The following is a 22,713-nucleotide window of genomic DNA, read 5'->3' on the forward strand; positions in this document are numbered from 1 at the left end:
TAATTGTAAATAATTTAAAGAAGGGAATTAAAGAATCCGTGAAGGATAAAAAAGAAGATAAGGTTAGAAAAACAAGTAAGGAGTATCCACCTGGAAACCTTCCAACAAGAATGAAACATAACAACATCGTGGGTCCATATTCTTTAATCCCTAACTAGTAAAAACCACATTCGTCATTGGCCCGGGTTTGAATAAGTTTAACGAAATTTGTGGAGGCTTGATTGAAATTTGTAGATGAGTCATATGATGTTTCTAAATGAGTTTAATCAATAATAATAAGGTTTAAGTGCAACAAAAATAAAATAAAAGGCATATTGTTATGCAAAGTTGTGGCAAATGTTTAAAGGGTCTAAAAAGTACTATTCGCAAAGTTTTGTGGCAAATGTTTAAAGGATCTTAAAAGTACTATTCGTGCCATTATCCAATGCCAAGATGCTTCCTTATTACAGTATAATATGATAGAGGATTTAAAATACAAATCCGACCTTAGCTCAGTTGGTAGAGCGGAGGACTGTAGTAGGCAAAAAGCCAATGGCCATCCTTAGGTCGCTGGTTCGAATCCGGCAGGTCGGAATTATTTTTTAAATATAAATTTTGCATATATAAAATAGTATAATTTTTCTCTATACATGTTTTTTTGGGCCAAAAATCACGTTATAAACGAACATCTTACAGGTTTTGTGAAATTAATAAAATAAGTTGCATCATATATAATATATAATGAGCTCTAGAATCAATCATCTTACAAGTTTTCGATTATAAGGACATAAGGAGAATAGTTGGGTCATCATTTGTCCGATCAGTCCCTTTGGGTTTCATATTGAAATAATAGTAATATCTTTGCGTAAGCAATTTGGGAATTTCAAGAACTCAATACCCAAGTCATTTTCTTTTTAAAACATACAAATACATGAACCTTCTTCACAAACCAAAAATGTAGAAACAAATGCTAAAAACTCATCTTGTCAAAATTGTAACTCCTATCACTAACACTAAACATTTGTGATCACCATTTCATGCAATCTTTCTACTGTTTTCCTGACAAAATAGCCAACGTAAGTTGTCTTTCCTGACACAATTTCACCGGATTTTTATAAATAGTAATCTGAACCAACTTCCCATCCGATAAAACCACTCGCGCAATACTAAAATCATCACCTTTTTCAACACCAAACTGCCACTCTCTTACTGTTATCTCAAACCAATCTTTCCTCACACTTGAAGTCGACTTAACTTCAATATATTCCTTCTTCTTACTATCCTCCCCTACAACAACAATATCATAAGGCAACCCAGATTCCTTAACCTCATTCACCCATCTCACATTTTTCTCACCAAATTTCCCACTGAAGTATTTATAAGCCACATCTTCACCTGTCCTCCCCGTTATCACCTGTTGTGGGGTCCCCTGGCCCACCGGGCCCAAACTTATCTGTTCTCTCACAATCCCATGTGATGATGATGATGATGACTCGTTATTCTTTCTGTAATCCAACTCGGAATCCAATTTGTCTTTTTCCTCCAAGATCATTGGAGCTGTGTTTAAGGTTTCATTCTCTTCGATGATCCAGTCATCATCATGCTCGATTACTTCACTTTTGTTACACGGTTTTGTCTTCAACGCGTGTTCGAACCCTGGTGCAGTTTTCCAATTGACAGGTGGCCAGCTCGAGTTAGTTCCAAACTTCTTGGAGGCGGAAGCAGGCTTTGGAGGGTGGTCTAATGGCAAACCGGAGGTGGTTGGAATTTCGTTTTCCGGCGATGACATGGCGGCGAGACACCATGGTGGTTCTTGACTTGGGAGGTTTGATAGCTTTTGGCTGTTGGAAATGAAGGATTCCATTTGGTCCTGGGTGGAACCGGATTCCGCCATTGTTGTGATCATGTGAAGGAAGTTTGCTAAGTGGAGTTGGGTATTCCGGGGGATTAGGAATCGGGAAAGCTCGAGAAACAGGGAGTGGGAATCGGAATCGCGGGTTGCGTATAGGATGGTGTCTTGTAGGAGACAACTGCAGTCGTGGCGTTTGTTGGATTCGATTTTGAATCTTTTTATGATGTTTTTGTAGAACAGATTTTCCACCACAATGATTTGGAGTTTTTGGTTCTTGAATTGAGAATATTCGTTTGGATGATTGGTGTAAATGTAACGCTGTGCATATGGGAGGGCCCACGTTATTAATGAAGCTTTGAAACTACTGTCTGTTGGGCCATAGTATATTGCCTCACGTGTCACAACCTGTAAAACCCAAGTGTGTGTAAGAGAGAGAGAGAGATTCCAGTGTGTGTATGAGAGAGAAAGAGAGAAAGATGTACCTCAGAAAGCAAAGGGATTCCGAGTTTCCGAAGTAAGACGGAAATCTTATCTTGAAGGATTTGTTGTTCTTCAGGATTAAGGTCCCCAAAAGATAGAAAATCAACATTGTTCAAGTTCTTGAATTCTTTTTTCAGATGTTCATCATCACACCAACATAAAAGACCAAAGGATTCATGTAAAGAAACCCATTTATCTTGTACAGTTGGAAGTATTGTCGTTTTCTTTTTGTGTAGGCTCTTCTTCAAGTAGCCAATATCTTCAGAACTCAGAATCCCAGATTCCATTCCGTCGTTCCACTGTTTAAAAACTTGGAAAACCTAACAACACATGAAACAAAAAAAAAATGTTATAGGATTAAATGGATAAAATTAAAAAGATTCCAATTTGTGACACTCACTGTTTTAGCTGCTTGTGATGGCAAAACTGTGGATGATAATTGTAGCAAAGATTGAAGGTAGCCAAGGAGAGGAGGATTTTCAGCTACACCAAATTCAGTAACAAAGAAATAATGAAGACCAGGGTAAACATTGCATAACATCTTGCTGAGAGGACTATTAGTCAAATTTTGGTCAACTTTAGGATCGGTTGACTTTAATTGTTCCATTGACCCGGTGGAATCATGCCAAAATACTTCATGAGGAGATAAGAATAAACCGGATACAACTTCGTTTGTGGAATTATGTGAGTGAGGAACAAATATGAAAGCTTGAGAATTCAAATTGTCCATAATCTTCTGTCTTGAGATGCTCATCTCATTCCATATGTATGTGTAAAGCTTGGTCATATGAGATATGCTGTCAAAGAAGAGAATAAAAAATAAAAAATTATATATAACAAAAAGAAGAGAATTAATTATACACATTGGTGAAGGATTAAAACTGAAATACCTGGCCTTGAAACGTTTCTTAGATGTTCTCCAAACTTGAAGAACTGATAAAGCATCATCAAGGGTGACTGTAGTCTTCAACCCAATATCACTTAACAACTTCACATTTTTAACCTATTTCATGACAACAAACATCACAAGTATTATTGTTATTAGTAGTAGTAGTAGTAGTACTTACATTTATTATATCACAACATTTATTTAACATTGTATATTATACCTTTGGAGCAGCATATGGTGCAAAATCACCAAGAATTGCAGAAACCGTGTCACAATTATGAAACAAATCTTTGGAAAAGTGAAGTTGATCATCCATACTAGAAGCCAACCATTGGAGACTATGAAGGGTTCTTAAAATGGAAGATTTAAAGGGCTTGTTATGTCCATTTATGCTGCAAAAACCCGTAAGTTTATCCCTAAAATAATCATCCCATAGTGTATCAAGTACCTCCAAAAGGTGCTTACCCTTGTTCCTATCACCACTTGATAACAAACCTGTTAGCTCTTGAGATTCCCAATCTTCCACAATGGACCCTGAAGATATACAATCATCATCCAACATCATGTTCTTGAGAATAGTATGTGGGATATCTGCAATTTGCTTTTCAATTTTCACTATTTGCACAAAATCAGTAACCCCTAACTCCTGCAAGAATTTTCTCCATTTTGATTTTGCTCCATTTAAGGATTTGGAAATCGGGTGCTTCAGATAGCTGTTATCAATCTCAAACCATTGCATATCAGTGCCATGAATCAACTTCCTCATATCAATTGGGTTCCCGAATTCTTTACTGAAATGAATTGGCACGTCGAAAAGTCTTTTATACCCCTGGTTTGTGGAGATAAAAGCAGTGTCACGCACCTGTGAGAGTAGATTCTCTCTTTCTGGAATACAGTCAGAGCAAGATGATTCAAAATGGAACATGATAAAAGAAAGATATTCAGTCATCAATTCTTTACTTTCTGAAACAACTTTTTCATCTGAAATAGCTGGCAAGATGTGCACTTTTAAAACTTCATGTGCAGATAACTTTTGAACACCCACTTTGTAAAGCATCTGCGTTATGTTTTCAACATGAGTATTGTTAAGAAGGGCAGAATTGACAATTCGAAGTTTGGGGTGCAAGTTCCTAAAAGCTTCAAGACCATGTTTACTATCAACTCTATCGGTATTCAACCATATTGCACCTTCTTGAATTGATGAATATTTGCCATCAGAGAGAAGAATAAATGGTAACTGAACAAGGGTATTTATGACATCATCACTATGGTCAGAAACAGAAACATTGACCAACATCAAATACAAAACATTTAGCCAAGAACATAGCCAATTGATTCCCTTTGATTTTAATGAACGTTTCTGACATAATGATGTCATGATCTGAAGAAGAATCTTGGGCCCACATTCTTCAATCCCTAAAGCACATGCTAAAGAATCTGATAAAACCGTATCTTTATTCAAGTACCCAACACCAAGATGCTCTTTTATTAAACTATCGGGTAATAACTCACGAACTTCATCAGTCCAATTTCTTAGCACTTTACATGGTGGGACCCACTTCTTGTTGTCCCCTTCTAGAAGGAAACAGTTGGAAGTAAGCAACTTGGAAATAATCATACGTGGGAGGCAAGAAAAGAACCCGTGGACCTCCCCTCCTAAAGGGACAAAACTCATAAAGACCGAAATACCCTTTGCGGGATTATCCCTAAAACTTGGGAGACTACAGAACGATTTTTCAGCACTCACGAACAAATCTGGAAATTCCGATAATAACCATTGATTCCATGGACTATCTCCATCTACTTCCTCTCTTGATGAAGGGAGAATAAAATCAGCTTGGATTATAAATTTCAATCCATAACTTCTTAAAGGAAGAAAAGCAAAAACAGGTTGGTGATCCAGTTTTGGAATGTAGTTTCCATTATCCAAATCTTCTTCCAACATAAGAGCCATTGATATTTCAGTTGTTTGGACATCATGGCGAATGTGATTGGATTGAAGTTTACTGGATTTCACAAACCAAGTCATTTTTTGTTCCCCAAAAGAAACGTTTACAATGCCATCTCCAACAACTTCTTTCCTCATGATAACGAGTGAATCGTTTAAAAGATTTCTGAATTTGATACATTTGAGGCGATGAAGGAAGAGTAACAAGGATGGATGGAGATCAGAGAACATGGAAATGAGATTCTCAACTGAAAAGGGTTCGTGTTTCTTTGATTTGAAAGGAAGCACAATGCATGTATTCCAGTGTTTTTCATTGTTCATGGAAACCAATTTGCTGAAATGATCAATGTCACAAGGTGGGACAATTGTTGGTAGAACAAAACCAATTTGACCATTGGTTATGTCAAACTTGATATGGAACCCATTGGAATGGATTTCTGGAGCATCCGTAACCTAAAAGTAGATTAAAAAAAATATTATTAGTAAAACATAAAACAAAGAGTAAACTACATTTGAGGTTTTGCAATTGTAGTCATAAAAGGTTTTCTCTTGCAACTTTGGTCCCTATTTGAGGTTTTGAAACGTTTCGGTCCTTACTTTAAAGTAATCTACCGATTTTGGTCCATGTTCCAAGTAAAATTACTATATTACCCTTTTAATACTTTTTTTACAAATTTTTATTATAATTAATAATGGAGTCGGATGAGGGTGGTAGACAATTAAAATAATAAACATTTATAAAAAAAATTATAAAAAAGGCATTATAGTCATTTTATTGAAAGGGGGGCAAATTTGTTAAGAAACAACAATTACAAGTACGAAAACATCAAAAGAAAACTTTTTGGAACCAAATTTTCAAAAATAGCTATACTCAGTGACAAAAAATGTAATTTACTCTAAACCGAAATAAAGAATGGAATGCATAAATCGAGTAGTTAAAGAATAGTAAAGTATACCCGGAATACAGATTTGAAGCCAATGCCCTTTTTACCAATATACCCTGCACTAGGCTCCTTCTTTGTTGAATTGCCAACATCACAAAGTGCTTTGATGTTTTCAACAGAAAATCCTTGCTCATTATTCAAGACTATAACACCTTCTTCTTGAAGAATAAAGGTCAAAGTTGGCTCCACATCACATGGGTACACATTGTCATCAGCATTTTGAACCTACAAATGAGAGAAAACAAGTGTTTTAGTTTTACACAAAAGAACCATAGAATATTAAAGGGCAAATTTCTTTTTTCCCATTAAGTCCAACATGTATCAAGTAAATGACCATTTTACCCTTCAACATAAACATGAAAATAAAAGTAAATGAAAAAGATGCACTCACGAGTTCGAGTAGAAAATGTGAGTCTTGAGAGTATAACTCTTGAGAAAGACAATGTAATGCTCTACCTAATCGAGCATGTTGTTTCTTCAAAATAGTGTCTTCCTCCTCTATACTTGGATCCAACCCAAATTCTTCTCGCCTAATAGACTCGATAATCTTGGCAGATTCCTTTTCATTATTACTTCTAGATGAATGCTTCTTCACTTTCTTGTGATCCATTTTTTTGCCAATGACATCATTTAGTTGACAATCCTCTGTTTTCACATTACCTTTTGTAGACAACACTCCTTTCCTTTCAACAGGGGTATAACTGGTAGATGCATCCTCTTTTTGATCAAATTCAGATGACTTAATGGAATCAGAAACAGAAAAGATACGGTGATCTTCAATCCATTCCATTACACCAAGAGAGAACCCTAATTCATGAAGCATTACACGGTGTTCTGTGTGTCTACATTCACTTAAAATAACTGAAGAAGCATCTTTAACAATGGAACGGAATCCAGAAAGCAATACATCGGTTGCAAAGGAACGGAATTCAATGGGTAAATAAGCTAGACATTCAAGCATAAACTTAGATGCAACGGGTATTTTGTTATTGAGTTGAGTTTTGTCTTTTGATGAATCATAATTCATTATGACCTTAAAGGCTTTTTCAGCATGACACTTTAGAAGAGATAATGGAATATTCTTTTCACCACCATAAAGTGCAAAAAGAGAGAGAAGATTTACTGCTGTTTGAAAAGAGGACCCACGAATGGAAGCTTCTAGAAACGAATCCACAGTGGATGTATGATCAATACGTATCACATTTCCACTTTTAGTCACCAAACAAAGCAGCTCATTCGCTTTAATCTCCTTTATTAACCACAAAGTAAGAGGGCCAAGAGAAGGGGCGAATAAAACATCCCAATGTGACCATGTATTTAAATCTGTCAACATTGGAGCCCTAATTAACACTTCAATTGCATCTTTAGAGGAAACATGTGTTTGATTGTTCACAGAAGGGCCTAATAAAGCAGCTGAAAAAAGCACACCCTTTGAAACCGGATTACTTTTGTTGCCTTTCACAACATTTTCAAGGGCTTTTAAAGAACCTTCTTTATCTAATTTGAAAGGTATCAAAGGGAATTGCTTTGTAAGCAACTCCACAACATTCTTTTTGGTTAAATCTTTGTTTTGTAATGAGGCTTGTGCTACTAGCACATTCAATAGCTGATTAGACATGTAAGCCTCTAAAGAAGGCTTACTGTGTTTCCCATCACTCTGAAAGATTTTTTGGAATGAAGGAGGCAATGAAGAAATGTTTCTTTCAAGGAATGTGAGATAATCACCATGTCCTAAAGACTCAAAGTTTTCAACACCAAACTGTTGAGTTAGCCATACCTCACACTTGTAAAGACTTTTAAAAAGGGTTCCATGATTATCTTTGAAAAATTCAGAACCTTTCATCAAAATGTCTTCAAGGCTGACGTCTGTATAAGGTAAAGAAACAAACAAAAGGTTGAATTGGTGAATCAAAATAATGTAAAAATCATTATGATGTAATTACAGAAACACTCACCACAATGTTCTTTTAAGACTTGCTTACTAGCAGCTTGTTCTGTCTGTATGGTTGCATTCTCAGTATGATCTTCAGCACTTTGTTGATCAAAAGTTTGGAGAGTGTCATACATGCTATCCCACATTCCATCTTGTATAGACTTTACCTGAAAGTTTTATAGAGATTTTTCATTATAAATTGCATGGACTATATTGCAATTTTCATTCCATTCCATGATGGAATGAAAAAACATCACATGGGTAAGGAATGAAAATTAAGAAAATGGAAGGAATCACATTCATATTTAGTTTAGTTGCTAAAAAGATTGTTCTTTTCCAGAGATTTTTTGAAAAGTTAGATGGTTTGCAACAACTTTTGAAGTCAAAATCTGTAACTGTCTATCTGTTTGAGCCATCATTTCATTTAAGAATATTTTTTTATCATCCAAGAAACTAAGAAAATGACATGAATACTGATGAGCTAGTGATGAACTACTAACCGCAACATTAATTAATCCAAGTAAAGGGTAGGACTGGCAAAGTTGTCCAATCAAAACCTCTTTCGATGTCTCTTGTGATCTCGATTTAGTTTTTTTCTTCTTTGGAAGTTTGGAGGGTCCATAGAACTCAAACATCTGAATGAATACCTATCAATCACAACAAGTGAAGATACTTTTAGGCATATGAATAACATAATAGACAATGAAACACTCAAATACATGAGTGCAAACAAAAAAGAAAATAACAAACCTCAGATGCGTTCTTCCCTTTGCATGCATCCTTCCACAAAGTGACGAATGACATAATAGATTCATTACTTAGTGTATTAGCTATATGTCCATAGTCAATTAGGCTCACATTCTTCATCATAACAACATCTCTTTTACGCAATTTGAGGGTACGAAAATCATTGCATGCTATTTCATCAGATTTTCTCTTTTTATTCACACTTGCTACAGCTTCATTAGGTTTCTCTTCCTTTTCACTTGTGATTCCAAGTCGTGTCTTCTCCTCATTTACAGAGGGATAAGGACAAGTGCTAACTCTATTGGATCTTTTCTTCTTTCGAGATGACTTTTTGCTTTTGCTTTTGCTTTTGCTTTGACTAGTCAAACAAGTTTCATCTTCATTTTCATCGCTTTCAACATCAACGCCTTCATCTTCTGAGCTTGATAGAAATCGTATGTGCTTCCCGTTTTCGGAAGAAAATGACTTGAGGCGTTGGGATATGGCACCAAAATTTTCATCAAGTTGTTTTTTCTGTGATGTGAAAAGAGGACGAGTTTTCTTCTGTTTGCCAGAGCTTTCAAGATACTTGCTTATTGTGGCATTTTCCAATGGCTTTGCTTTCCGAATAAGAGTAATATGCATCCTACATAAAGAAGAGAATGGGGTAAAGGGAAGGTAAAAAAGCAGAAGGGCAAGATTGAGAAGGTATATATTGCATGAAAAGCACAAACAAAGTATGATGAATTAGTAACTACATTCATATGGCAACTGCTTTTATAAAAGAACAAGTTATCAAAGATAATACGTATACTAAAGAGGAATTGCAAAACATACCCCAGGCTTTGGATTCGTACATGAAGCTTTTCCTTGCTATCAACTGATCGCTTGTTGGCGATGAAATCCAAAAATTCATTAACTAAAACCTCTTTGCCTTTATGGATGTCCATATATTCGACAAGAAAAGAAATTATCTCTCTGGAAGATATTTTGAACACTGCTGTTGAATCAGAACTCACACAAAAATAATGATTTATAAGAGGATGCCTGATGAGAGGTCCCAATTCAAGCTCTTCAAATTGCTGAACTCCTTCGTTCTTGCAGATTGCCATCTCCAAATCAAATAAAGTGGTAATCTTCCAGACCTCAACAAAGCAATGGATAAGTGCATTGATCTGAAGGGAAAAACAAGAAAAAACACCTCTATCAGCAAGTTAACTTTTGACGTCAGAAAGTAATGGGATTGAGATAACAAAAACTGAAAGGTGTCCAGTTTTTGGAAGAGTGGCAGAACTATAATTATCAACATAATAAACCAAGATTTTAGCAATAATAATATCATTTAGATGCATATTTTTACCTTCCCTTCTATCAGCATAAGGCGGTATAGACAGGGTACATGTTGCATCTGAACCCCTAGTGAATCCCAAGAATCAGCTTGAAGTATTACAAGGGCAGCCTGTGACACCTTCAACGCCGACACGTTTTCTCCGGCGACAATGAGCTCACGGCGTGCCTTTACAACGGCTTTATCGATCTTTTCCATAGTTCCATTATGCGGTATCACTCTATTATTTGACAACTGATTATGGGGAGTGAAGCTATGGTTTTGCATATGGAAGCTGGGGTTTTCAATAGAAAAATTATGGTTTTGCATATGAAAGTTGGGGTTTTCAATGGGTAAATTAAGGTTTTGGGTATGGATGTTGGGGTTTTCTACGGGAAAGTTAGGGAACATCGGAAAGTTTGGGGGTTGGAGGTAATAGTTGTTGTTTAGAAGATAATTAGGGTTCATATGCGGCTGTGCTTGCTGTTGCGGCGGAGGTTGCCCTCGGCCGCCGCCACGATGGCTGAAGGGCGGTGGCTGTCCGTACATAATGGGACTGCAGTTTGGAGAAAAACCGGCGCGGAGAGATTTTGTTAATCTACTGACCTAAACTCCTTCCTTCCTTTTTATTTTGTTTTGGGTTATTGCGAATTTGGACACGAATATATTTAATTAGTAGATGTGAGCCATATGTATTATATGGGTTTATTAAAAAAAAATAATAAATATAAACTTATAATAATTCAAAAAGTTTGAATTTATAAGAAAAAATGAGAAATTTTTGAATTATTAAAATTAATAATCTTTAATGTATTGAATACATTACATATATAAATAGTTTACATATATATTACTTTACATATTAAATGTAAAATTTTAATTTAATAAAATGAAAAATACAATAAAATAACAAGTGGAAAATAGAAAATTTAAAAAATTCCAGAAAATATCATGTGTCCAAATGAAAAAGAAGAGGATATGTGGCAAAAAACCTTCATTTATTATAGTAGATTTATACAGTGTTTTATACATTTCTGAGTTTATTTTAAGGAAAATGAGCGAAGTGATCCTTTTTCCTCCTGATTTTCTTTTCGATTTTAAAAGAAAAACAAAATGTTTAATTTTCTTCCACCTCTTTCAATTCGGAAACACAAAAGACGAATTTTGTTTTCTTTCTTTTCTCTTCTTCTCTTTTCTTTGCTACAACTCGGAAACAGGGTGTAACACCAAAAACACATATCCACGTAAGTTTTTAATCCTGTTTCAAATTTTACAAATTGTGATATATATATATATATATATATATATATATATATATATATATATATATATATGAAAAAACAATGTTAGTAAAATATATGTTGATTTTTATATATAACAAATAACAAATATATATATATATATATATATATATATATATATATATATATATATATATATATATATTATAATTTTTAGTAACATAAAAACAGTACAACATTTACTATAACATTTGTAACAAACAAAACTATTAAAGATTTATAAATCATTGAAAAATATATAAATAAATCAACATGTATTGTTATAGGTTATTGTCACTATTATCCAACAATTTTTCGTATATTGGTTTAAATGATCATTCGTGATTTTTTTAAAATTTTGCATTTAAAGGGTACGAACTTGTTTTTCAGGTTTTAAAAGATCATTATGGAAAATTTGAAGGGGTCACCCGGTGACCCCCATCCTAATCATCAGTATGTAAGTACCAACTAATTGCCACGAAGGATTTTGAGAGACAGCTTGCAATTAAGTTCATTAAATTGTCTAACGGCTTCCCACAAAGCTTTGAATTTCCAGCGAATTATATTTCGTTTTGATTGAAGAAATCACTGATTTCGAGATTGATCCAGTAATATTTATAAACGACAAGTCAACGGTTGCATTCGTCGGAATTTTGTTTGTGAATTTCGGTGGAATCTCTCCTGAGATATTGTTGTATGAAAGAACAAGATCACCTCTCTCAAAATCTTTAGGTAATGATCCGTTGATGAAATTTGTAGATAGATCTAGAAATTTCAACGAATCAAACCTAATCGGAATCTCCCCATGAAGATAATTATTCTTCAAAGAAATCATCGTTAAGTTCCTGTAACGTCTGGTTCCTGGTATATATTTATTTTATAAATATTTATTTTTATATAGCAACTCAATGAGTTGGAGGCCCCAAACTCGTCGAGTATAGATGTTTTGGACCGCACGTTTTGGTGACCAACTCGACGAGTTGGCAGGTCTCAACTCGACGAATTGGATAGGTAAATTGACACCCTAATTACAGGGTTTTGCACCCTATTTAAACACCTTAACCCTAAGGTGTTGGCCTCATTTCCAACCTCCATTGTCCTAACCCTAAATCTTGAAACCCTAAAGCTACTTTGAGTGATTGTGAGACATTTTGTGTGTTTTTGGTGTGTGTTGAAGCCATTGGAAGAAGGAAAAAGCTTGAAGACGCAAGAGGGGGTGTATAGATCCAGAATCCTTGCCTTATCCACGACACTTTTCTAGTATAAAGCTTGAACATTGCCTTGTAGTTGTCTAGATCTTCTTTTAGGGTCATTTTGTTTGGTTTTGTCCAAATATCTTGGTCCTTGGGAGTTAGACATCCTAAATGGGTGAACACTTCAGATCACTGGTCTTGAGGGGTTTTCATGGCATAAAGGTGTCAACTTTATGGCCATCGGAGTCCCATGCAACCTTTAGACCATCATTTTGGCCTTTTGGAGCTTCTAATGGTCATGCATGTACAGAAAGCTAGAACTTTACGTGATCTTTTTGTCCCTAAAGTTCGGATCTGTAACCTCATGGTCTATCTTGTAGTTTTGGTGGTTGTTGGATTAAGGCTTTGGCCTTTTTGGGTTAGGGTTTGAGATTAATCTCTTTAGGAAAGGTATTAATGGGTAAAGTTGGAAACTTTACCCTTGTAGAGGCATTTCCAGTCTATATCTGGAGTATAGGGTGTAGATCTGAAGAATAATGGCTTAATACATTAAGAAGGGTTAACAGACTGAAGAACTCGACGAGTTCACAGAAGAACTCGACGAGTTGTATTGAGAAGTCCCGATTCTGTTGAAAAGGAAGAACTCTACGAGGTGGAGGAAAACTCGACGAGATAGATCGCGATATCATGATTTTGTGATTCATGGAAACTCGGTGAGTTGAAGGGCAACTCAACAAGTTGAGTTAACTCGTAGCCATGACTTTGACTTTAACCTTGACCAAAGTTGACCCTTAAGGGGTTATGAGTATGAAGGGGTACTTAAGGAAATCTTTTATGTTTAGAGATTGAGTTGGGTTGATATTCATAGTCGGGAACTATTCAGCTACTTTCCAGTATTCGAGATGAGTTTCCTTACCAGATTTTGTGACAACCCTATTTTTCCCAAAAAGCACTGTAAACATTCGAAAGCTAAAAACAACGAAATTAACCTCGAAAATAAAGTGTTCAGGTATCTAAGTTGGGATGCATCGAATATTAGATATCATGCCCAGGTTTCCAAAAACATAAAGAACACTCAAAACCGAGTTATAATGAAGAAATTATAACCACTCGTATAATTACGACACATCGTTAAAACGTAATTTAACGTAAAAAGTGGAATCTCAATAAAATACATTTTTGCCTTAAAGTATCTAAATAAAAGTCGTAGATCTCGTTGAAAGATGAGCGTGCATAAAAAGATCGCCCAAATTGGACCTCGTATGAAGAAGTTACGAATTTTCAAAGTTTCGTAACAGTAGTAGAGGGCTAAAAACTCGGATTAAAGATCGAGTGTTATTTAGCTATCGCCGCCTAAACGGAAGTTGAAGATCTCCTCGGTGGTAACAAAACAATCAAAAGACAAACGAAAACCGCCATCGAATAAAGAACCTATGAAATTTTAACGAACCTTAGGAGGCCCGGCCTATTAAAATTATATCATTAAAAATAAAGTCAAAACTAGCCGACGGAGTCTAAATGAAAGTTGTAGAGCATAATCTCACCTACGCGTGGATATAAAGAACGCGAAAAACGGAACTCGTACGCGAAAGTTACGGAATTTAGAAGTCGGAAGCAGGGATTACGCCCCGCGTACTAGACCCAGAGTCGGGTCTCATCAACCCGCCCAAGCTACGCTGGCTAGACCCAGTAGTCCCATCGACCCGCCCAAGCTACACCGGCTAGACCCGATTCGTAAGCCATGACGCCACATTACGCCCCGTGTACTCCGGACGTACGCGCCGCGTACGGGGTTTTCCAGCCCTATAAATGGAAGGCATAAGCTTCGAGTTTAGGCACACCTTCACCATTTCTCAGCCATTCTCCCAGCTCCAGAGACCTTTTTCTCACCTCGGTTTCCGCACTCGAGCCCCCGACGAAAGATTTACGTTGCAGAAATCCCCGAAGAGCCCGACGACGCAACTATCCGCGATCGAAACTCTGCTCAACTCTAGCCCCTCTCTTCGGACTTAACGAGTGAGTTCATACCCCTACTTTTCAATTCTTTTACATGTTTTAGGGGGGAAATACAAGTACATTACACGTTAAAAGTATCGTTTTCTAAACATAAATGAAATTTCTAACTTCGAATATCGACACAAACATCTTATGTATACAAGAGCGATTATATCACTAAATTATGTCTACGAAATGGAACATACTATCTGAAAAACTATAATGGGTATAGTTAGCAAGTCAATCCTACATTTTTATACAATTTGAAAAACGAAACACTTTCAAAAGGAGTAAGGTCATTTCATTGTAAATCTACTTATACTAGGTAATGTGAGATACTTAAACTTCAACGTACATTTTTGTATGCATTTCAAGTCCTGTATTATATACCATAATCTCTTGGAGGAGAGCGTGATACTTGTGTATAGATCTATACGGGATTGACAATCCCGCACCTAAACTACTAGCTATAGTTAGACCGGCAGGTCTGGGGTGACAAATGTCATAACACTGCAACACTTGAAGAATGTTGTTACAGGCCGTCAGTGTCAATAGTATGGTTATAAAACTCACATAAAAAGTATAAAACAAGATTGATTTACGAGATTCACAAGTGCATCGCAGTTTTCTTACATTATAATTTCATACTAAATTATTGTCTTTGTTGTTTATAAAAGTTACTAATACATTTCCAGCTTTGGAACCATTTTCATTTTACAAGAAAATATTGGATTTTCTAAAAACCTCGGTTACCAATTTACTACCAAAATGAATATACTTTTCAACTCGGAGCACTCATGAACTCACCAACTTAATTGTTGACACTTTTCAAAACCACTTGTATTTCTCAGGGAATCAGTGATACAGGTAAACTACCAGCTTTTGGAAGAAGGAACACAAAGGATGATTTTATCATTAAACATTTATTCATCATATTGTAATATTCTTTTGATAACATGTAATACGCAACAATACACGTTTTCATTGTTATATATATGATGGTTGTGTTACTTTCTTTACAATATTCAATCGTTGTGATACTACGTGAAGTCATCCACCCCCGAATGTTTCCGCCATTCTGGTTTGGGGGTGTGACAGATTTAGTGGGTCAAAGGCACCAAGGTTGGCCCATGTTTACATTATGATGTTATTATGCTAGTTGTCTCTGTGACTCTTACATGTGTTGTGTTTATGTGTTTATCCAGGTCAAAGCCCGATGTCGGGCGGGGCCCAATGGATATTTGTATGCGATGTATCTTTGTGATTATTGCATGTGTATGTGTTTATTTGATATATGTTATTGTATGATTGGGTGAGGCCCATTTTACCAAGCTCAACTCGATGCCGAGCGGGGCTCGATGTCAGACGGGTTCCGAAGTCGGGCAGGGCCTATTATTTATTTATTGTATGTTTGGTATGTGGTATTTTGGGGGAACTCACTAAGTTTCGTGCTTACAATTTTCAATTTATGTTTCAGGTACTTCTAGTTCCAGAGGGAAGAGCTCGGGATGACTGCTATAACATTCCATTTAAAAATAAAATAAATAAAATAAAATAAGTAATAAAATAAATAAAGATAATAATAATGATAAATAAAATAAGTATATAAATGGTAAATGGTAACCTATGGACTTGTATTGAATAGCCCTAAGTCCGTATTAATTGACCAGTGTTAGCCATAAGAGTTGAAAGTTACATTTTCTTGATGTTGATGGTTAAATGGTAACCTATGGACTTGTGTTGAATAGCTTTTTCGAAGCGGGGGGCTAAAGGGAAAAATCTGGACTTAAATCAAAAAGGAACCTTGGGGAGGGACTGAATGTGTCATTTTGGGCATAAGTTTGGAGTTGGATACAGGAGGGCTTATACGTATTACTCCTCCTTTCCCCACGTCTGATATATCTTCACTAAACCCTAATCTCTAGCATCGTTACCTTCAAACACCACCCTTGTTTCCCCAACCTCCATCCACCTCCACCTCCATTGTTGAGGTCAGAAACCACCAAGCCAAGCGTCGTCACTGTTGCACCACTGACGTCGAAGCCGGAGAACCACCAAGTAGTTGTCGTCATTATTCTACTGTCGGCAAAGACCGCCAAACCTCAGCAAACGCCCATCACTGCTATTTCTAATGTCGGCGAAGTTGAGGACTGTTGGGAGAAGTTATCTAGACCAAAGAGGAAGGATGAGAATGACTGCAAGTTGTGGGTTGTTGCATTTGTTCTCGATAAGGCAACCATAAATCACCCTCATCCGCTTCTTTTCTGCCCAACGAATATCGCCGCCGCCGCTCGTAAGGATCTTTTCCCATTGCTCTGGTCGTTGTACCACCCCCCGCCCCCGAAGAGGGATGTTGGGGATACATTGTGTGTGTGGTTCTGTGTTTATGCCTGTGGTATGCGAATTGTTGGCCGGAAAATCAAGCAGATAGACCACCATGGTAGCCAACCATGGTGGTCGTCGCCGGTCTGCCGCCATTCTCATTTTTCAGCCACCATATATGGGTGGTTGTGTGTGTTTATTAGTGTGTGTGTGTGTCACGTGTATGGGTGTGTTGTGTTGTTGTTCATGTATTGGTGTGTTTGCTTGACCTAGAACCAAAAGAGAACCCACCACAATCACCGTGAAGTGGTGGCTACCACCTCCTACCGTCGGCAACCACCATTTTTGGTGGTTGTGTTGGGCCTTTTCTTACTCTTTTGGTGCGTGTGTGTGTGTGTGTGTTTTAATATAATATATGTGTGTTGGATTATTAGATCTATTACTCAAAGTGTCGTTGTGTGCGTGTGGTTGCCGCCTCCTGCCACCATGGATCGCCGCCGACCACCACTGCCCAAGGTGGCAGTGGGTGGTGCCCAATTTATTAATTACATATTTATTTAGTTAGATAATCATTTAACTTTATGGGTTGGAAACCCTAATTAGGGTTTAGAAAACTCTAATATTAAGAAACCCTAAGTTTATAGTTGGTCGGGACTCACGTTAAAACTATTAATTTAACTTAACCAATTAAGGACTTAATCCATTAATTCCAATATTGCATTGAGTTAATTGTAGGGAATTATTAAGTTATTATTTTAGTGAGGAATACTAACCCTAGTTATCATTTTATGTAAAAAAAAATAAAAATATAAATATAAAAAAATATAAAAAAAAAAAAAAACTAGAATCGAGGAGCTTTATATTGGGCAATAATCGAGTGCATATTTGGGTTGCTGACTGGATTATTATTTCAATCGAAAACAACTAAGTCAAACATTAATCAATCATACCCTTAAGTTATTAAGTCCTTAATGGGTTAACTGTTCTTACTTAACCTTAATCGTCATTTCATGTGAAACCCTAATTGCCATTTCATATGAAACCCTAATCGTCATTTCATGTGAAACCCTAATCATCATTTCATGTGAAATCCTAATCATCATTTCATGTGAAACCCTAATCGTCATTTCATTTGAAGTGGTTACTATTGCATGTGAGTCATGTGACTATGACTTGTGATCGAGTATTAACTCAAGTATCTTCCTGCAGGTGATTGGAAGTGAGTTGAAGCTAGTAGAGTCCTTCGTTGCTATAGTGGTTTATGTACACACATCAAGGTGAGTTTCGCCTCACTGTATTGTGGGTCGAAGGAACAATTCCAACTCAATAGTATTGATTAGTTGCTAGTAGAGGGATTCCTTGGGGACTGTGTATAGTCATGTAGGATAGACTGAGGACTCTCGATCTAAGCTCTCTTATTTGTTCTTTGTATGGTTGTGGTTTTAGAGTAGGATCACCTGTCCAGGTGACTATCTCACCTTAAGTATATACGGTTACACATTCCTTGGACTGTTGATATTTAGTATGCTTTTATGATGTAGTGATCTATTAGATATGTCTCTTCTGGTATGGAGTTTGTCGCTTTATGGTAGTAAGTTGTAGATGTAACATCCGGATACCCAGGTACCTTATTTTAATTATTTATATTTAGTTTTATGGAGGGACTCCACAAGTTGACGCTCAGAATCGCCGCGTAGGATCGCGAATTGTTGTCTGGATTAATGACTGAACTCGACGAGTCGATGTGTGGACTCGGTGAGTCCGTGCTGTAAAGTGAAACCCTAAATCTCAGGGCCTGAGCCCTATTTAAAGGCCCTTATGGCTGTCATTTGTGGCCGTTACTCCCCTGTGAGAACCCTAGAGAGCAAATAGAGCTTATAGAGCAATTTGTAGGCTAATTCTTCATCCTTTGGTGTGATCTTGCAAGAAGGAGTAGGAAAATCCAAGCTAGATCGATTGTGGAGCTTGGATCTGTGTTGTTCACACTGAGATTCACATTTTGAGGTACAAGTTCCTTCCTATTTCGTGTATTTGATAGATTCCTTAAATCCAGGTTTCCTTTGCACCATTTTGAGTTAGATTGTGAAGCATATGATGTCCCTTTGGGTATAGATGATATATATGGACCTTGAGAAGTCCAAAAGGTCCCAAGCTTCCAGCTTTATGAGGTTTCATGTGAGCCTTGAGAGTAGAACCCCATTTTAAAGGTTATTTCTCCATTTTTGGTCTTATAAGAATTGCATGAATGTAAAGTTTAAACCTTTACGTGACTTTCGAGTGTTAGAAGGATATATCTACTGGTTGGTGAAGCAGATATGAACTCAGAAGATCATTTGAGTGCTTTCATGGGAGGAACTCGCCGAGTCCATAAGGGGACTCGACGAGTCGAGTCGGGTTGCCCCGCGATTCGCGACCTGTGATAACCGTTGAGTGTAGGGTTGACTCCACGAGTCGAGTGAGGACCAGGGGCGAAGAGGACCTGCATGGACTCGCCGAGTCACACGAGTGCACTCGACGAGTCTGGTCAAAGTTTGACCGTTGACTTTTGTTGACTTTTAGGGTTTGGTCAACAATTGGACTTATGGACCATTTGAAGGGTAAAATGGTCTTTTAGCCTTCTTAGAGGACTTGGAAGAGACTAGTATAGCCTGGAGAACCGTTATTGATTTGAGATAATTGTTTATGTGTTTAGGAAGAGGCTAGATCAGTATATATGTGTGCGAGATTATCCGAGATATCCGAGGTGAGTCTTCTCACTATACATTACCTAGAGTGGTATCTATGTGTAGACCGGAGGGTCTTGTGTGCTATGTGTATGTATGAGATTATGTGCAATGTGATATATGTATGTTGTGTGATTGTATACACCGGACCGAAGGGTCCAACGATATAGACCGGACCGAAGGGTCCAACGATACAGACCGAGCCAAAGGGTCTAACGAGCTATGACCAGACCAGAGGGTCCAACGAGCTACGGGACTAGAGGGTCCTGCTGAGACACATCGAACGGAGGGTCGTACTATGGCCTTGAGTGGCGTATGTGTTGTATGTTGTATTTTGGGGAACTCACTAAGCATTTATGCTTACAGTTGTTGTGTTATGTTTTTCAGGTCCTAGTGATGATCGTGGGAAGGCGCCGGCATGATCCGTACACACTCATGGAGTTTATGTTATGAGATTTTGGGATATGTTTTGTGATGACACCATTTGATACATTATGTTGTGACATTATTTTATGAGTAAATGTATGTTTTAAAAATGAAAAATTGTTTTGAAAATTTGTGTTGTTACAAGTTGGTATCAGAGCCTTGGTTTGAGAGATTCAGAATCAAACAATTTTTCTAAAAGAGAAAAAGGTTTTGAAACGAGCAGAGCAGAGCAGTGCGTACGATCAGCCAGCGCCCGAACGATGATTTCCCAAAATACTCTTACATTATGTGTTAAGAGTTATGATGTGATATATTATGCATGCTAAAGTAGGCTAGGCGAAGGCGTGACCGTACACATCCTTGGTTTTACAACAGATTGGATCTTGGAAAACTCTGATTTTCAAATAATGTTTGAGAACACTATTTTTCGTAAACATTTTATTAGTAAAATGATCGTTTTGAAAAGTTAAAATTTGTTGAAAATTCTGGGACATTACAACTGCATTGCACACACACCATTTGGATTTAGTTATGATGTTATACTCTGAATTATGAAAGTTGTTGCACTGGTTTATTTCGAATATTTGGATGATATGGAGAATTACTATTTTATCTTATATTTTTGGAAGTTACAAGTTGGTATTAGAACCTTGGTTTGAGGGATTCAGGCACATCATCAGGTGTGTATGAACTCAAACTAAGGATTTAGTATAAATTTTCAAAAGAAAATAATTTTTATAAAAAGGATTTCAAAAAGGAAAAGGGGTGCGACACATGCAATTAGCCAGCTCAAGTAAGTTATCCCAAAATACCCATGCATGTTTATATATGATATGAATAATGAATTATGAATCGCATGATAGATTAGGGCTAAGGATCTAGGAGGGATGCCTTTGTATGCTTGTTATATGAGCTTATAAATCTACATGCTAGTACCGATCAGTCAGTGATAGGATGGTATGATTAAGTTGTGCTCAATTTTTTTACTTGATGCTCGAATGTTGCTTGCTTTGTGCTTATAGGAATTCTTAATCTCGGCTAGTTAGTAAGCGAATATGCTAAGTTACATATTATGGAAACTAAATAATTTCAAAAGGTTAGGTTTAGCTCTATTGCACACCTCTTGTTTGAGTCCAACCATTGTAGGGAGATACCTCTCATTCGAAGAATTATATGGTTTTTGTAATATGTAATTGTATTCGTGAGCTAGTTAGAGGTGGTTAGCATGAGTTCCTTCTGCAGCTGATTGCGGAGAACGGTGTGGAATCTGCCCTAGGAGAATCTAGGATGAGATTTAGTGTTGAGAGCTCGTTGCAAGGGATCTATTGGTCATAGAGTAACTTGGTGGAATGAAGGCACTTCTTGAGGAAAGTACAAATAGATGTGGCAGGTAGTATGGCCCCGTACTACAGTAAGCAAAAGATTTGTAGTTGACGATTTCAAGGGATCTATTATCCTTATCTAGTTGCTTATCCACAAAGCAACCATAAGATAAGCCTTGGAAACCCTTATCCTTTATCCTTTGGACGATTTCAAGGATCCTTATCTCCTTGAATTCGTTCAACCCGTATTTAGGATAACCATTACCATATTTTGTAACTATCACATAATTACAATTCAGCCCCTCTAGTTTAATTAATTACACTTGATCATAAAATTAATTCCTAATTAATTATTGACCAATATTAATTAAGCAAATATGATTTCTCCTTTAATATATTATTCTTATAACATATTAATAAATCATAATAACCTCTCTCTCTTTATTTATTTCTCCAATCAAGTTGCTTAGGTGAAGGCAACCCAAAAGGACCATGCACCATCGGGTCAAGTACATACCAAAATAGTTATGGACTTAGACACTAATCCAACAGTCTCCCACTTGGATAAGTCTAATAACTATTCTGCATATGACTTCAGATCCAAATCTGCAATCGTAGCTTTCCAAAGCCGTTGTCAACTCTGATCCTATCAGATACGCGTGTCCTTAGATATGGGATCATATATTCCTCAATTCTAGATATCATATGAGATATGATTTCTAATCATTCTCTTTGTAGTATATCTCGATTCCCGATTTATGACGACTGACTAATTGAACAAATCAAATTAGCCCTAGCCCGGCCGAGCATTTACGTTTGTCATCACTAAACCATCGAGGGGACCAAAAGATATCGCTTTTATCCTTCTTTGGATAAAAGGAATGGATAAACTTTGATACAATGCTTGCTTACACTCACTAACCAAATCACACACAACAATATGTTTTATAACACCAGGTTACTAGTGCGTTTTCATATTATCAATGTGCAACCGATTAGCAAGATACAACTCACACATCTCGGTTTCAAGAATATAAGATGTTATCGTCTCACCAATCACTCGTGATACAATTCATGGAGTGATCCAAATGAGCGTGGGTTTAATCCAATGCTCAAATTCATATTCATAAGCACTCATGAATGTTGCAGCAAACATTTGCTTATGTATAATACTCTTTTAGACAATCCACACACCAATTCACGACAGTCTTCATTCGTATCTACTTCCAACATATGAACGACTGTGGCCCGTTTGAATAATTCAATTATTCTTAATAAACTCAATTATTCTGGAAGTCAAAACATGCAAAGTGAAACACAAGAATAATACTAATCCCATATGACCTCAACCCTTTGAGCATAAATAAAACACGT

General features: G+C 36.7%; 1 protein-coding gene and 1 non-coding gene across 2 annotated transcripts; one reads left to right on the forward strand and one right to left on the reverse strand.

Annotated features, from left to right (window-relative positions):
• The first annotated feature begins 480 nt into the window (after positions 1-480).
• TRNAY-GUA (transfer RNA tyrosine (anticodon GUA)) lies at positions 481-573 on the forward strand. Its single transcript has 2 exons — positions 481-517; positions 538-573. It is a non-coding gene; the product is annotated as a tRNA-Tyr (tRNA).
• Positions 574-860: 287 nt separating this feature from the next.
• NOV (Histidine kinase-, DNA gyrase B-, and HSP90-like ATPase family protein) lies at positions 861-10,687 on the reverse strand. The gene is made up of 12 exons (XM_078960052.1): positions 10,112-10,687; positions 9,589-9,926; positions 8,776-9,397; positions 8,526-8,672; positions 8,048-8,192; positions 6,484-7,958; positions 6,105-6,317; positions 3,421-5,601; positions 3,202-3,314; positions 2,712-3,108; positions 2,314-2,631; positions 861-2,236 (listed from the first exon to the last, which is right to left on the reverse strand). Exons 1-12 carry the CDS (start codon positions 10,625-10,627, stop codon positions 1,028-1,030), a joined length of 7,674 nt encoding a protein of 2,557 aa, XP_078816178.1. The 5' UTR covers positions 10,628-10,687; the 3' UTR covers positions 861-1,027.
• Between the last annotated feature and the right edge of the window lie 12,026 nt (positions 10,688-22,713).

The sequence above is a fragment of the Lactuca saligna genome, chromosome 6 (genome assembly GCF_052625555.1).
Source record: "Lactuca saligna cultivar CGN05327 chromosome 6, ASM5262555v1, whole genome shotgun sequence".
Taxonomy (NCBI): Eukaryota; Viridiplantae; Streptophyta; class Magnoliopsida; order Asterales; family Asteraceae; genus Lactuca; species Lactuca saligna.